Raw genomic sequence first — 15309 nt, 5'->3', positions numbered from 1 at the left:
ATATTGGACTGTAAAATCACCCATGCGGGCCAAAATTGATTTAGAAAAGAGTGTGCTGCTACTGCTGTTTACTAGACGAACAGATAGCTCGTTTCTATCGTCTCTAACAACAAGCAAAATTAATGGCTACCTGAAAACTTCTCAGTCTTCTGCTCAGAAGTAATCCTAAGTCAAATAAATAATTCTCTGTGGAGCTCCATGTCAGGGTTGAGTGAATGATAGAGAGGGCCGGATGGCCTCTTGTTGACTTCCCAAAAGAATGCCTAATCGTTCACATCCTTAGCGAGTGCGTGCCGAGTTCCGTGGGCTCGAACCTCCCGTGTCTGCTGATTCTACGTTCCTGAGCCGATGCGATCAAATAAACGAATGACTGTGATCCTGCTAGGTGCTTCTGGGTCTAAAAAAGACAGAATATAGCTGTATATCCCCGAGCCCGAGTTTCGAGTTAAGAGCGACGAGAAATAGCGCGACGACCACGGATAGCCAGAACCGTCCCTGTAACAGCAGGGCTGGCAATAGCAGCCTCAGTAGCCTGGTGAGCGGGAGCCTTGCTGCAAATCGGAGGGGCAAAGTCCTTGTCCGGCCCCTCGACCTTCTCGACCGAGTTACCCGGGTCAGGATACAAGATATCCTTTCTCTCCTCTGTCTTGCAGCCTTCTCCCTGTGGGATGTTGGCGATAAACATGTCGGGAAGAGCGTCAAAGGCTGCCTGGCTGCCACCCTCACCCTCAATTTCGATTGAAGCACACTGCATGTAAAACTCGCGTAACCCAATCTTATTCAGCCAGGTCCAGGCGAGGGTAGCATTACCAGAAGGAAGATCTGTCGGAATTTTAAACTCGTATTCATCGGGGTTGATGGCATTAGGATCATTTCCCAGGTTTCCCGCCGCATTCCGGGCCGGACAGCCACCCTGGATAGAGTGGATAACTTTAAACTTGCTGGTCGCTGTAGGAGGGTTGTCATAGGTGATCGAAACCTGGCAGGAACCTCCTCCGTGAACAGCAGTCCCAGTAAAGGCCAAAATTTGGGGCGTGCCCTTCTGCATTCGTGTGACTGGCCCTTTACCCCCAACTACCTGGCATGGGTAGTTTGAACCTGATTCATCAATAGGGCTATTGTTTGTCCCTTCGAATGGGGGCGGGGATCTTAGAAGCATATGAGCCTGTGAAAGGGAGGCCAGTGCAGCAAGGAAGACGGAGTAGCCGATTATGACCATTTTGGGAATGAATGTCTAGGATATTTCTCTTAAGTCCAAAGTTCTTCGAAAAGAAGGGAAAGCTCGCTCGACAAAGTGAAAACCAGCCTGAATCGGCAATGAAATGGCGTGTGAGCAAAGGCGAGTATAAGAATGTGTATTGCGCCAGGCAATACTACGAAGTAAAGTTCTAATGGGAAGAACTGAAAATATTGCTTGTTGAAGTGCGGTTGAGGATTTGGATTACCTTATGCCGAAGTCTACCTTTCTCTTTATATCCTCTGCTGCCACCGCGAACTATTCACACCTCCATATCTGTATCCATATGACAGTCCTCATCACAAGATAGCCAAGTATAGAAAACGGCCAGGAGTTGCAAATCGAAGCATGCCCGCAGGTAAGGGTCGACACGCAATGTGCGCCATTGGGGCCTTGGTCGTATTGACTTGGACGGAGCATTTCAGTCAATCTTGTATGAATCTTCAATTTTGGCAGCAACATGAACGTAATTGAAGACAGAGTGTTCTTGAGGAGTGGAGGCCGTCCAGATGATGTGTTTTGGAATGAAGGTGAATAAATGAACACAGACCCAAAGGCCAGCATCCGTGACAAAGCTTGTCACATTAAGACCAAACTATTCAACCGTGTCTATAGCAATAGACTTTTTGTCTTTTCTTTGGCACTTTCCCCAATCCTGGGCCATTCGATGTATGCCGGAATGCCAAACCTAGCCAGACACGGCCATGACAGTTGCTTGCAGGTTGTAGAGGAAGGCCAGGGGCAGCGTGACAGTCTTGTGAAACCTGAAAGGTTCAGTTCAGGCCATTTATCGTCTCAGTAGTAGGCGGGCTGGTGCCCTGCGGCACAGCTCCATGTGTGAGAGCGGCGTCACATCTTGAGTGGTTGCTGGGCGGCCGACGCCGCGACCTTGCAGCCTGTCAGCAGCGAGATGTTGCCCAATTTGAAAGCTGAACAGATCAATGCCCAAAGAGTCCGAGGCCCGGTCGGTCGCTTAACATTGAAACGTTCTTTATCAACTCGGGCCTGAAAGCTTTGGGTTAATAGAGGTTCAGTCCCAAATGCGGAATTCAGACTCTCAGGAGGAGAGCAAATGGCAACGCCGTAGGAATGGTCCCGATACTATTACCGACTGATTCCCATCCTTTGACGGTCACGATCCTGACGGAGCGGTTGACTAATCCATTCTACGGGCTGTGTCTTGGCTCAGCGCGTTGCGCCCAGAGGCTTGTTCTAGTACACGCGAACCATCAAACTTGCCTGGTAAGGTTGCCATCAACTTGAACCATCTAGTGACACAAATTGGACTAACTGACATGCTTTATCTCAGTATGGAGCATAAAATCCGAATGAAGGCCTAACTTTTTATGCACTCAGACCAACCAGGATCCGTCAGTACCGAAGAAGGCACTTACTCTACCAATTGCATCTCCTAGACCCTGATCCTGCTGTGCCTGCTCAGAATATGCCTTGTCTTTAGTTCAGTCAAAACCGTAACCAGCCCGAGTCCAGTATGCCATCTTTTCACGACGAAACTGCTCGTAATCCCTGGCAGTAAACTTAGTCAGAAGATTTTCGCTGACATCTCCACAGATACAACATATTGAGTTGAGAGGATACATACCACTCATCGCCCTCGAGACCTCCTGTGGGCAAGAAGACATAAACCTCAGCAGTCCTCTCCTCACCCTCGACGAGTTCAAATGTGCCGTCACCCTTGTCGATCTTCTCGAGGAGCCTCACGGTAACCGTTCGACGCTCATATTCTGATCCCTCAAAAAAGTCAAGCCTGGCCATGTTGTGTGCACTAAGTCCTGTGACATAGATCCCGCGCACTGTGTGCTCTTTATCTTCAGTAATGCCAGGGTAGTCGGCGTTGCGGACCCGACGACGGCAATAGCCATGTAGAATGGCCTCGTGAAAGTTATGGCGCTTCTTCACCTCTTCCGGCACATTCTTAGTGTCATAGCAGACTGTGAAGAAGACCTCAGGGGCCATCTGTATTGCTCATGGTCAATTCTTGCTCCAGGACTGATCGCTGCCCCTGATACGAGTTACGTACTAAGGTTCCTGTAACTACGACTCAGTACTTGCTGACGACCCTCAACATGACATTTCTACTGTCTGCGCTTACCGTAGAAAAAGCCACATTTAGCAGGCTCCTCTACGTCCTTGCTCTCAACTGGGCTTCCCATAGTGCTTGGGACAGAGATTTGCGGAGAAAACGGGCGGGGTTACAGGCAGATTGGGCGTTGAGCGCCTGCGGTTGTAAGAAACGGAATTGAAGTGGGGGATGGAGTTGGTAAGCCAACAAACAAGCAATCCTCCCGGTCAACCAGGTGCAGCGAAGAAAGAATCAACAAAGATGAAAAGACAAAACAGCCCTAAATATCTTATCAGGTAGGGATAGTGAGCAAAAGTATGACAAGAGCTCATGCAACTCGATCTCTGTTAGAGTTCGATGCAATGGATGTCACGTTTGCTAATGTTGTGACTAAGCCAAGGAATTTGTCCAACGGTTTGCTTATCGCTGTAGGTTGCGGCTGCTGATATACTCCGGGCTCCCTGGGCCGAGCCCCATCTTTACAAAAGCCCCGACTCGGTCGGAGAAAGCTCGGGCTTCTCACGATAGAAAGTTCTTTTTGGAGCTAGACCTACAGGACTCGAGGCTTTTCATGACTTTGTTGGGCTGAGTTGGGTCCAAATGATTGGAATCACCGCTTTTGCTGGACCTGATACTGAAGCGAGCAGTAACTCAGCGAGAGTGCTTTCTGGTCGGCTAGTTTAGTGGTCCCGATTGCTCTTTGTATAGACGCTTCGGGTTGCAGACACGCATGAGGGGATGGGACACTGCTCAAATAACTACCTTTGGTAACGGAAATGCTGTTGCGAAATTAGTTCAGAGAAAATTGCTACATCTTTCAGTCCGAGATTTTTGAGTCGGAGACCCAATGGCTTTCAGGCAACAGCTTGCATTTTCTAAATGCATACGGAAATGGATATCGCAGTCCTAGAAACAAGCCTTCAGTTCCCACAACACGTTTGTAATGAAGGTGTAAGCCTAATCCATGGGTAATGAATCCGGCTGGGCTATTGAGTAAATGCTGTGTGGGTGTCAAGAAAGGTTGATTCAAAAGGACACAGCAGCTTGTATGTCTATTAGAGTGGACAGATAGTACCAGCCGCATACTCGTCATGCGGCATCGTTTTACCAGTCTACCTCCGTTATGAGATACTTATGCAAGTACCCATATTTTATGGTTCACACTTCAGTCATCCTCATCGCCCAAGCCGATGTCGCAACTCCTGTTAGTTTCTCCCTCACAGCTCATAATTTTCGACATTGTGTTTGGAGAGTATCGACAAAGACTCACCATTTCCTATGTTTTAAGAAGATTTTACAAAAAAAATGTCAGAAGCGCTGCTCGATGAAATAGAAGCCATCAACTCCATTTACGGCGACAACACCCTCGTTCGCTCCCCGCAGGACTCAGGCCCCACCATCTATATCCTCACCCTCCCCGGCGAGACGGCCTCTCTCCGGCTACAGTTCCCGCCTGAATACCCAGACGTCCCTCTCACTGTCCTTGGAACTCACAGCTCCGGCTCGTCTGGGAAGCGCGGCACTGCCGCCCGGGACTTGGCTCTGTTCCGAGATGCGGTTAGCGAGGTTTACGAAGCAGGCCAAGTGTGCCTGTTCGACGCCATTGAAAAGGTACAGGAACTCCTGGCTGCCGTGAAAGAGGAGGAGGAACGAGAGCAGAAAGAACGCGAGGAGCAAGCTGCTTCGCAGTCGGATGACGAGGGCAATGAAGGCGTGACCCCGAACCGTGATGGCCGGCACACTGATGAGCTCCCCATTTTATCTAGCCCTCCACCGTGGACTCTGTCAGAACCTATCACCGAGTCTAAATCAACATTTATTGCGCGCTGTGCGCCGGTCACCTCGCCGCAGCAAGCTGTTTCATATATGCAGCACCTGCTAGCGACGGACAAGAAAGTGCGAGCCGCAACGCACAACATGACGGCCTGGCGTATCCGTGGATTGAACGGGACCAGTTTCCAAGATTGTGATGATGATGGCGAGACGGCAGCTGGAGGCCGTTTACTTCATCTCATGCAACGTATGGACCTTTGGGACGTCATGGTGGTGGTGTCACGATGGTACGGCGGCGTCAAGCTGGGACCTAGGCGGTTCACGCTCATCAACCAAGTCGCCAGGGACGCATTCGTTCAAGCAGGGCTGGTGAGTAATAGCGGGGAGAAGAAGAAGAAGGGAGGAAAATAAAGACCCAAAACACTCCAGTCATCAAGAATTAGAAATCTTCATGACATCTGTACTACCATCATTGGCGTTTCGTTACGGTTTTTCTCCTCAGGGGGCATACCACTTCCCCGAAGTTCGGCAGCAGATACTTTTCCTCATTTCCAAATGCATTTGAACCCCGATAAACCCAGCCCGTACTTTTTGTGTTCCCCTTTAGGGCTATTTCAAGTGATACACATATTTTCTTTTGGGTAGATCATCTCATCCTTGCCCTAATACGCCAGCGGCCAACTCTGATCTCATCCAGGAGGACAGCATTCTCCAAGTACGGGTCCTCCTGAGAGCTGGTTTCTCACTGCTCTTCAACAAGCCCTCTTTTCAAAACAGCCATGGCTTCTCCAGCAACCCCTTCCTCCAAAATGACAGCACCAGCCCTTGCCGTTGACAAATACGACAGCTCGCCCCCTCCAGCCCGCTCGCCATCCGAAACCAAGCACCCCATCTCCTTGACCAGCCGCCCCGCAACCCCAGACACAATGCCCGTTGCTTCAAATGGCAAATCAGCCAAGTCAAGGAAGACTGGCACCAACCCAGCTCCTTCCCCTGTCGGCCCGACCAACGACCCGCCAAACAGCGGCAGCAGCTCACGATCCAGCAGCAGTGATGGCGGGTCGTCCATCGCGAACGTAACTGATACAAACCGTGGTTGTGATACCAGTGCGGCTACCAGCGCCGTGTGCAGCTTTGCGTCGATGGTATCGACCCATGAGGGCCGGCTGTTACGGCGACTGCCGCCGTTGGAAGCGCCGCGGGGCGAGGACGACGACGAATGGTGTTGGATTCCCGTGCAGTGGACGAGAGTCAAGTTCGGTTGAACATATGGCACGACATGGCGCTTTTTGAGGAGGCTGAATGTGCGTTCTTGGAGCTCGTCGAGGGCTGTGAGCGTTGCGGTGGGTGATAAGGGGGGTGATGGGGGCGGTGGTGAAGGGGGAGTGGTGTTCGGGTCGACGCAGTTTTCACTTGCGTAGTTGCTGGCCCGGCTTTGGATTGCCGAGCTCCAGTCGTGTGTATATGGATACACGGTGTTATTGCTGTAGCTGGAGGAGTGTGGGCGTCCTGAGGCGGGGGTAATGAGGCGCGACTGGTCATCTTGGGAGAAAACGAATCCTTTACCCAATAGGGTCTTGACCACGGCTTGGCGGTCTCTGATTGGGACGAGGATGAAATCGGAGTAATATGTGGTGATGAAGAAGATGGGGATATTGGCGAGGGCGAGGGGCGAGGTTAGGTCGGCGACGCGGGAGCCGGCGTCCAGCGATCCGGTGATGACACAAAGGGCTGCATACTTGTCCTTGGATATAAGCACCGACTTTGCCTTGTCTTTGGGTAGGCGTTTTATGGCTGGTATGAACTCGGATTCTGCCCATGCCGAGTCACAGACGATGGAGCATTCTATGGGCGTGACACTGATGTTAAGAAATACATGCTGATACTGGCTAGTTATACTGCTCAAGCTTGCCGTGTTCTGGCCTGTTGGATCTTGGCTAGGCGGAAGCAAAATCTTCAGGATTGGCTGAATAAAGGCCCAATAGAGGTCTAAAGGAATATGGATCAGGGTTAATGCCGCTTCCTAGGATCCTCCCGTCAGCGACCCTACGTCTCCAATCGAATATGAAAGCGATGATTTGCGAAGTAGGGGAAATAGACCATAATCATGTGAATATCCCCTCTCATTTAATAGTCGAGCTATGAGTACGTGTGATACTTACAAGGAACGACACCTGTGCGTTCATATTAACACCCTGTTCCATTGCAAACTGAGGTTCGTCCTAGGTACTCGTCAGGGCAGAAACCGCAGACTTGTCACTCCGCAACTGATGACTAGGAGTTGGTTGACGATGCCGCAGTTACTCTGAGGAGAAGGTGATAGTAGTAGTGAAAAGGGTGTGATGTAATTGACCGTGTAAGCCAACCCAACCGAGGGTCGTTGCTTTACTCAGGGGAGATCTATGTTCTGCTCGGCTGCAGTAACAAAAAGGATGAAGGAAGACGGAATGCCAATAGACAAAAAAAAAAAAAACAAAAAATCTGCCCGGCGATCCTCGAGTAAGTTACGATGCTTCTTTATTTCATCTGACAACAAGGACCAGGCAAGCGGAGTTGGCAATAATGGCGAACGTGGGGTGGACTCCGCCAACGACTGGATCCAAGCAAAACGCCGCCGTGGCAGCAGGACGGGTACCGTACCTTGAGAAGGGATTCTAGGTGGTGGATGCGTTAATATGTAGACAATGAGCAGGAGCCGGGCAACACCAACTAGCGAAGTAACAAATCAGATCTGGGCATCACAATCTGGGCGGGTTTGTGGCGTTCTGCGTGTGAACACCAGTGACGGGAGGGAAATTTGAATCTCGGGTACGGATCCGTAGCATGGGCAGAAGCTTGGAGGAGTGTGATGTCAATCGCTCCTCAACGGAGCGTGAACCTAGGAGTCCCGATGCTAATGGAGTGCCAAGGCCCCTGAATATCTGGATGACTACAACTGATGAGTCGCCCGTTCCTTTTTTTTTTTTGAGGTACTGAATATGGATGAATGTCCTTGACCAGTCTCCGAGTATGGTAAGACGTAGGATCGAGAAGGTTGAAAGTGTGGCTGCGTGTTCGTGACGCGGGTTCAGCCAGAAGGACGTTTTGCTTCCCTCCCCTCCTTTCCCAATGTTTGTGATTGGCACAGTGGAGTTACTGGCAGTCGTGTTCGAAGCCACAGGGCGATGTTGTCTGTCGTCAGAGGGTTGCGCAGCACAACAGACGGAAAAATGTCTCGGGTCGTGGATGGGAGGTGGAAGAGCAGATGTAAAGACAAAGTGTAAGTGGTTAGATAAGGGATGAAGTTAAATGGAGCCAAAAAGTGCTCCATAGATAGGTGGTCATCGGATACCGAAAGCTCATCGCAGAAGTCGATCGGATCCCTTGGTGATCCCTGATGCGTGACGAGAAATAACTCCACAGAAGCTTGTTGCAGACGAGTATAAATTGGGATTAGGTTGCTTAATAAGTGATAGAGCCCTGGAAGGCTGTTCCGACACTGTGTCTGGGTGCGTGCCCTGCGACTTAAGCACAGGGGACATCAATGCTGGCTGCCAACACCATGGAAGAAAGAACCCAGTCCAGCTGGCTGGCCAAAAATGTGTCGGAGGCATGAGCGCTCAAGATGTTTACAGTAGATTTTCGCTACGGCCTGTCTGCAGTTCTGCACTGCGCTGCAGACGTGTGGGCCACGAAACGTGGGGGTGCAATCTGGTGTGAGTGTGACTGTTTGACCCGAGCTTTGGATGGAGGGAATGCCGGTACAGACCACAAAAACCCCAGCTTGTCCCCGGACCTCTGGAACAGCATGGAACGCGCTGTCTGGGCACCGGCGAATTGAAGTCGTATTCAGACCTCAAGTCTGGGGCTGGAACAAGCATCGGGAGCGGGGCACGATTCACGAACGCTTGCCAGACGAACAAGCCACAGGCCAGGAATGCCAAGGATGCCCCGCACTTGGCTTTCCGCGTGGATGGGTACACAACCCCTCTGTGATGTGCCGCGCTCATGCCTTCAGGACGGCAGCCAGCTCGAAGGAACATCAGATGTCCGCAGACACTTGAGTTGATAGTATTCAGCTCGAGTCATTGGACGGCCATACCGGAGCAAAGGAAATAAAGGACCTGTCACAGGAATGGAGTCAAGCAAAGAGCAATCGAACAAGAAAGAAAAGGAGCACCGGCATGTCTGAACTGAGAGTCTCCCAGATAGCATGTTCGCGAGGAAGTACAATGGTGTACAAAAGATGACGATTTAGCCAAGGTGCAGCTCTCCCATGCCGATCTTCGCCCAGCGAGCCCGTGAGCTTGCAGACCAAACCCATGTCATGAGAACACCTAGCCGCCAAGGGTGATGTCGGCTAGCACCCTTCAATTGGGTGCGGACGGGGGGGGCCTTATCTAGCACCCTACCGTCTGTCTTCACAAGCAGTGTTCAGGTGATTTCGATGCTAAGCTAAGCCAACTGGGTGAGTGACAGCATCGCTCTTGACTTCTTTGGCAAAACGTTGTAGCATCTGCCAGAGGAGAGATTGAATCAACCGAATCGAGACAATTCGAGTTGTGACTTGTTAACCAACTCTTCCGAAGGCCGAACCCTAGGATACGAATCATGCGAGTGCAAGCTGTCATCAGTAAGTACAAATTCCGCCCATTGTTTCGGGCTTGCGTAGGTAAGCCTGTGGCCCGTGTGATCTCTCTATCGGCCTGTCGAGTCTCTTCGGTACAAGCTGGGTCGAGAGGCCGTTGCTGGGTTGCGGGCCCCCAGTTTTGAACCTGCAGGGATACCGGCATGCTGCAGATACCCGGCCCGAGAACGGGTTGGTGGAAGGCCGAGACTGGCAGAGATCTGGAGCTCGCTTTTGTGCAAGCCCGAGGCCGGCGGCGCTGCGCTGCCTGGCCAACCGTAGTGCGCCGCTGATATCCGGCTGCAACCAACACAGGATCGGAGCGAAGATTCCAAGATCGGTTACTGAACCAGCAAAAGCCGCTGGCTTATCTTTTGATGCCGACAACAACCAAATTCCTGGGGCTTTGCTTGTAGTCAAAAACCGTCTCTACCCAGCAGTCGCAAACGATATCGGAGTGCTCGCGGAGGAACAGCCACCGATCAGTCACGATCACGGATTCAACGACGCAAGCGCTGAAAGCCATCAAGCTCCAGACGGCACTGAGCTCCCGCTTCCGGTATCGGAAAGTTTCTTCGTACGACGCAATCTCCTCATCAGTGATGTCACCCATCTTCTCCTGGATGACTTGGTGGTATTGGCTGAAGTCGGGGTGCGTGGTCAATTTGGTGATCGCTCCCCGCACATAGGCGTTAAACGATGTGTAGCACTGCTTGCGAAGAGACCCAATAATGACAGGATTTGTGCTCGAATTAAACGGTGTTGCCGCGCTGGCTGTCTCGCCGTGGTAGACGCGTGAAATGACCCCCTTGTCCAAGAAGATCTTTTGCAGGACAGCGCGGTAGAAATGACGGGTGAAGAACGCGTCGCTCTCCTGGTCAGTCCAGTTCTGAGGTGCTTGACATGCCATCATTCGAGCCGTGATATTGAACCGAATACCATCGCCGCCGTACGTGGAGACCTTCTCGCTCATCGGGAAGCCCTGGGGATCTCGCCTTTCTGATTCCCTGGCAACGCGAGGGTTGATGGGCTGCAAGCTTGGACGACTAAAAGGAGGTTTGTACGTGGGAGGGCCTAGCTTTTCGGTGAGCAAGTTGTAGCAGCAGCCCACGATAGCGACCGCTTTGATACACGGGTTCATGATCATAGAACGGATTCCATAGTGTGAAAGGTTTCCGCATGAATGTATCGAAATCGCCATCATACGCAGCTTATCTTGGCAAACCCCGTCTTCCTGTCCGCGTAGTTGTGCAAGCACTCCGGCCAAGTCAGCATGTTCGAGGTGGCCGACGACGTATTCAATAGTGCCTTTGCCCTCCTCGACTGTATAGGTGACTTGCAACTCCTTTCTGGACCTGAGATCAAGGGTTGCGATGTCCTCATCGCTCATTCCAAGCTCCTTGGCGGCGCGCTTCAGAGCTTCTTCGTCTTTGTGAAGTGACGGGTCAACCATCTCCAACAGTCGATGATAGAGCTTCTTGTTCCGTACCCGTTTCTCTCTTTCAGCAAAGCCAGACAGGATGTCGAGGTCTTTGGCACCTGCCATGTTGGCTTCTTTGCTCTCAACAGCAACAATATGCTTATTGTATGGCGGGCTGGCCAGTGTCCGGCCCAGATAGTTTTGGCCACTGCCAAAATCTACAAAGTGAGTGAAATCCTCACCCTTGGCTCGGGCGATATCCTCAGCCAGTCGGTCGATATAGCCTGCGAAATGTGTAACCTCATGGATCTTCTTCGTTTTCATGCCCAGTGCCACATGCCTGGGGAGGACAGGGAGCTTCGCCTGACGAGGGCGAAAATTTCGCCGTAGAGAAAACCGTCGGATATCTTTGACATATTGGACCAGAGACTCAGGAGGGGAGACGGGGCCAGACTTTTGCGAAATCTTGTCAAGGTCGTCTCTCATCAAGAAGTCCAGGAACGCCATCGGCTCCGTCTGGAGCAAATAATCCTGCCATTCCTTTGGGACAGCATCGACAAACAGGCCGGGGTCCGTGGTGAAAAAGTCGAGGATGTGAACGCCGCCGCAAAGAAAGCGGAACAGGTCCGAGTTGGCAGCGAAATTCAGCAGGCCTTCAACATACTCGTCCACAGACGAGAATTCATCCGAGTATGGAAGTGGCTTTTCCGGCCTTGTTTCGAAGTTCCAAATCTCTCCCATGTCGACGACTGTGAGCTGTGAATCTCTTCCCCGTTCCCATTTATTGAGAGCGAGTTTTTAGGCAGAATTTCCATTGGATGAAATTTCAAGGGTTCAGGGGTTGAACTTATGCGCCAGCTGTTCACAGCTGACAGACAGATGTTTGTCACCTGGTGCTGTCCCACTCAAATTTTCCAGCGCCAAGCCTTCTCGGGCTGAGAGAACTGGATCCTGTCGAGAACTACCGGCGATGTTAACCTTGAGACCGACGTCGCAACTTTGAGCTCAGGGGAACTGGGATTGAGGCCAGCCAAGCGCACTCGACAAGATGGTATTGATCTCTCGTTGTCCTAGCGTGCTTCTTGAAAGTCCGGCATGCACTAACTTTTCCCGCAGGTGTTCCTCTTCGGCGTCAACTTTAACGAGCAGAAGCTTGTCAAGGTGCGATCCTAAGCGCATGCCCCTCTCCATGCTTCTCAGCCAACATGCTCACATCCCCGTAGAAGGCTCTTGAGTCCTTCTATGCTCTCGGACCACAGACGTCGGCGCGCATCATGGCTAAGTACTGCATTCACCCGCTTGCGCGCATTGGCACCCTGCAGCCGAAAATCATCACGGCCCTGACGGCCGAGCTGTCGACAATGACGATCGAAAACGAAGCACGAAATATAGTACGAGAGAACATCCGACGGTTACGTGATATGGGTACATACCGTGGAAGGCGACACGCAATGAACCTGCCGGTCCGTGGCCAGCGCACCAGGACCCAGATCCAGACGGCCCGGAAGCTCAACAAGATCGAGCGCCACGGTTAATTGGTGTTTTGGGAGGTTGTGAGTGGGGTGATTCCCGAGGTTCCAAGTCAAGGCGTGCGATATGGCACCGGCGTTTGCTTTGGTCGTCTGTGTACAACATGGCCGCCTGAGGGTTTAGTTGAACTGAAGGTCGGCGGCGTCCTGTGGTCTTGGTTGATGTACAATCATGTATAATAATGACGATGGCTTTTGTGGGTGGATACATGCTATGTTCCTAACGCTTTTTGATACACCAAGATGTTCTCTCCCTCACAATGTTCTTTGCTGCAACATGGGTATGTCGAGCGACTACCATAGCCGTGACAACTCATCCTCTAAGACAGGCTCCCCCGCCTGTTGCAACTTCTCAGCAACGGCATCGACCTCCCTCCAAACTCGAAGCGCATTACCGCCGACCACCTTCGCTACATCTTTATCCGTTACCCCCTGTCTCAGTAACTCGGTCACAAGTTCGGGGTACTTGGACACATCTTCTAACCCCTCGGGGGTATTCTCGATCCCGTCAAAGTCGCTGCCCAGTCCAACATGATCCCACCCGATTCGCTCTCCGATATATTTTACATGCTTAACCACTTGTGCCAAGGTCGCATTCTTAGGATAGAACTCTGGGAGCCCATCGTCTCTGTTTGGCGCCTCCACACACGAGATAAAGTCTGGACTGAAGTTGATCATCACCAAACCACCCTTCTTCCTAACAAGGTCGAGCACATCATCAGGCACATTTCGGGGATGCGGACAGATTGCATACGCGCTCGAATGGCTGAAGATTACCGGTGCCAGGCTCCCTTCCCATCCATCCTTTCCGGCGCCCAGTACGTCCTTCATTGTGTCGACGCTGACATGTGCCAAGTCCACGATCATGCCGATCCGGTTCATCTCCCGTATCAACTTTTTGCCTGCCGGGCTCACGCCACCCCAGATAGGCTCGGCCTTACGTGGGGGGTTGCCGATCAGCGCAGAATCTGCGAACCGGTTCGGGCAGTTGTGTGTTAGGGTCGCGTAGCGCACACCTAAAGCGCGAAATTGCCGCAACGTGGCGGCCGAGTTGCCAATCTGGTGAAGGCCTTCGATTCCCAGTGGAGAGATGAGGCGGTGGTGGTGATAGAAGTTGTGGAGGAATGCTGGGAGGGATAGTGTTGGGGGGGAGAACGTTGAGTGATGAAGCTGGGTGAGACGGGTAATGACATCAATCTGCTGGAGGGTGTTTTGGACAACTTGAGACTTTGTTAGACGGGGATTCCAGACATGTTGTGTAGGGGGGAGTTAAGTTTGGAATCTTACTGGAAGCGTAGTTCTCGTCAGAGAAGTCTGTCCCGTTTGCAGGACACGGCCAAAAGACACTCCAAAAGGCACCTCCATTCATCCCAGTCCTCAGACGGGGTATGTCGACATGCCCAGCAAGACCGCCGTCGACAAAGCCTTTGTTGAAGGACTCATCATGGATATGGTTGTTGTAGGAACCCCTCACTAAGATAGCAAGGTCATTGTGTCCATCTGCTTGCTATATTAGCAAACTTGATCGGGTTACGTGGTTGAGTGAAAGTATTACCGATTAGAGGAGTAAAAGTCAGAATACGCTTGACCCGTTCTTCAATAGTTCGTGGCTTAGATAACGACACCAGGCGACTGAAACATGCTGAAGTAATTGGCCCGTGAATCAAAAGCGAAATGACGAGGATGGACGCGACACCGTACAGAGCAGTCTTCAGTGCCTTAGTTAGCCGAAGCCAACGGTACCGCTCCTGATGTTGAAGTACAGGTTGCGAACTGGTCAACAGCGGTGATATCAGGACTTCATCCACGCTCCCCATCGTGGCCCAGTCCTGGACTTGGTTTGAGTTGGAGCCAATGAACTAGAGGATTTGTTGCCGAGCAGATATTGTGGACTTACATCTATTATCTTTCACTTAAGTACTAAGAGGATTTGGTCTATCAACAACCTCGACAAGAGAGACAGGAGCCAGCCATCCGGTGACTGAGATGGGTCCGGGACAAGCGATAGGCGTAATTCGTATCGATTCGCGGCTGCCTATAGGGTACATATCTCTCAACTGTCGTTACGGCCGTCAGAATTACGGTGGGACCCTGTCACCCCAATCCATTGGTCGGTTGTCGCAGGCGTCGCTCGTGTCTGGGCTCCTCTCCCCTTCGCCGGGGCCTTGTGTTCAGGACGGTACAACTATAAACCCAGAGACATTGGTGCCAGCTCAAAATTCACAACATCATGCCAACTAAGCTTCAGGGGAAAGCGGAAGAAAAAGTGCCACTTGACTTTTGTTTGACTGTCCAATTTCTTCGCAACGGTTGCCTTCTTGATCCTATCGTTGGAGTTGGGGTTCAGGGTCTGTACTGCGGGGTCTTCGCGCTAAGGTAACGATACAGATCAGACGGCGTTACTTTACGATACGTCGTGCCGGATCCGGTTGCTGGCAGCAGGTGTGGTTTTAAAAATGGTGGAATATGCGAGGCTGTTCTCGAGTACTTAAAACGACTTTTCGAGAAAAAAAATCATATCAGAATAACAGCATGGTATTCTCACATGAAGTGTTACCTAGAGTTGTCTCAGCCACTGCAGATTCATCTGGTGTAGCCTTTTTCAACTGGACCCTGGAGCTTCAACTGTTCATTGGACGAATGTTACCTACAAAATCCGTA

General features: G+C 51.5%; 7 protein-coding genes across 7 annotated transcripts; 2 read left to right on the top strand and 5 right to left on the bottom strand.

The window, feature by feature from the left end:
* Positions 1 to 445: 445 nt before the first annotated feature.
* CTHT_0029290 (uncharacterized protein) lies at positions 446 to 1048 on the bottom strand (the record flags this gene model as incomplete). Its single annotated transcript, XM_006693321.1, has 1 exon — positions 446 to 1048. One exon carries the CDS (start codon positions 1046 to 1048, stop codon positions 446 to 448), a length of 603 nt encoding a protein of 200 aa, XP_006693384.1.
* A 1649-nt stretch (positions 1049 to 2697) lies between these two features.
* CTHT_0029280 (disease resistance protein aig2-like protein) lies at positions 2698 to 3411 on the bottom strand (the record flags this gene model as incomplete). The annotated part of the gene is made up of 4 exons (XM_006693320.1): positions 2698 to 2764; positions 2841 to 3214; positions 3279 to 3286; positions 3351 to 3411. 4 exons carry the CDS (start codon positions 3409 to 3411, stop codon positions 2698 to 2700), a joined length of 510 nt encoding a protein of 169 aa, XP_006693383.1.
* A 1214-nt stretch (positions 3412 to 4625) lies between these two features.
* Positions 4626 to 5504, top strand: CTHT_0029270 (uncharacterized protein; the record flags this gene model as incomplete). The annotated part of the gene is made up of 1 exon (XM_006693319.1): positions 4626 to 5504. One exon carries the CDS (start codon positions 4626 to 4628, stop codon positions 5502 to 5504), a length of 879 nt encoding a protein of 292 aa, XP_006693382.1.
* A 331-nt stretch (positions 5505 to 5835) lies between these two features.
* Positions 5836 to 7297, bottom strand: CTHT_0029260 (uncharacterized protein; the record flags this gene model as incomplete). Its single annotated transcript, XM_006693318.1, has 2 exons — positions 5836 to 7059; positions 7256 to 7297. 2 exons carry the CDS (start codon positions 7295 to 7297, stop codon positions 5836 to 5838), a joined length of 1266 nt encoding a protein of 421 aa, XP_006693381.1.
* A 2769-nt stretch (positions 7298 to 10066) lies between these two features.
* Positions 10067 to 11860, bottom strand: CTHT_0029250 (uncharacterized protein; the record flags this gene model as incomplete). The annotated part of the gene is made up of 1 exon (XM_006693317.1): positions 10067 to 11860. One exon carries the CDS (start codon positions 11858 to 11860, stop codon positions 10067 to 10069), a length of 1794 nt encoding a protein of 597 aa, XP_006693380.1.
* Positions 11861 to 12167: 307 nt separating this feature from the next.
* On the top strand, positions 12168 to 12654 carry CTHT_0029240 (mitochondrial 37S ribosomal protein uS13m; the record flags this gene model as incomplete). The annotated part of the gene is made up of 3 exons (XM_006693316.1): positions 12168 to 12170; positions 12236 to 12280; positions 12343 to 12654. The coding sequence occupies 3 exons, from the start codon at positions 12168 to 12170 to the stop codon at positions 12652 to 12654; spliced, it is 360 nt and encodes a 119-aa protein (XP_006693379.1).
* Positions 12655 to 12942: 288 nt separating this feature from the next.
* Positions 12943 to 14465, bottom strand: CTHT_0029230 (membrane dipeptidase-like protein; the record flags this gene model as incomplete). The annotated part of the gene is made up of 3 exons (XM_006693315.1): positions 12943 to 13868; positions 13936 to 14121; positions 14204 to 14465. The coding sequence occupies 3 exons, from the start codon at positions 14463 to 14465 to the stop codon at positions 12943 to 12945; spliced, it is 1374 nt and encodes a 457-aa protein (XP_006693378.1).
* Between the last annotated feature and the right edge of the window lie 844 nt (positions 14466 to 15309).

This window comes from Thermochaetoides thermophila (assembly GCF_000221225.1).
Source record: "Thermochaetoides thermophila DSM 1495 unplaced genomic scaffold scf7180000011816, whole genome shotgun sequence".
NCBI classification, from domain to species: Eukaryota; Fungi; Ascomycota; class Sordariomycetes; order Sordariales; family Chaetomiaceae; genus Thermochaetoides; species Thermochaetoides thermophila.
This window is presented reverse-complemented; position numbering and strand designations above follow the sequence as displayed.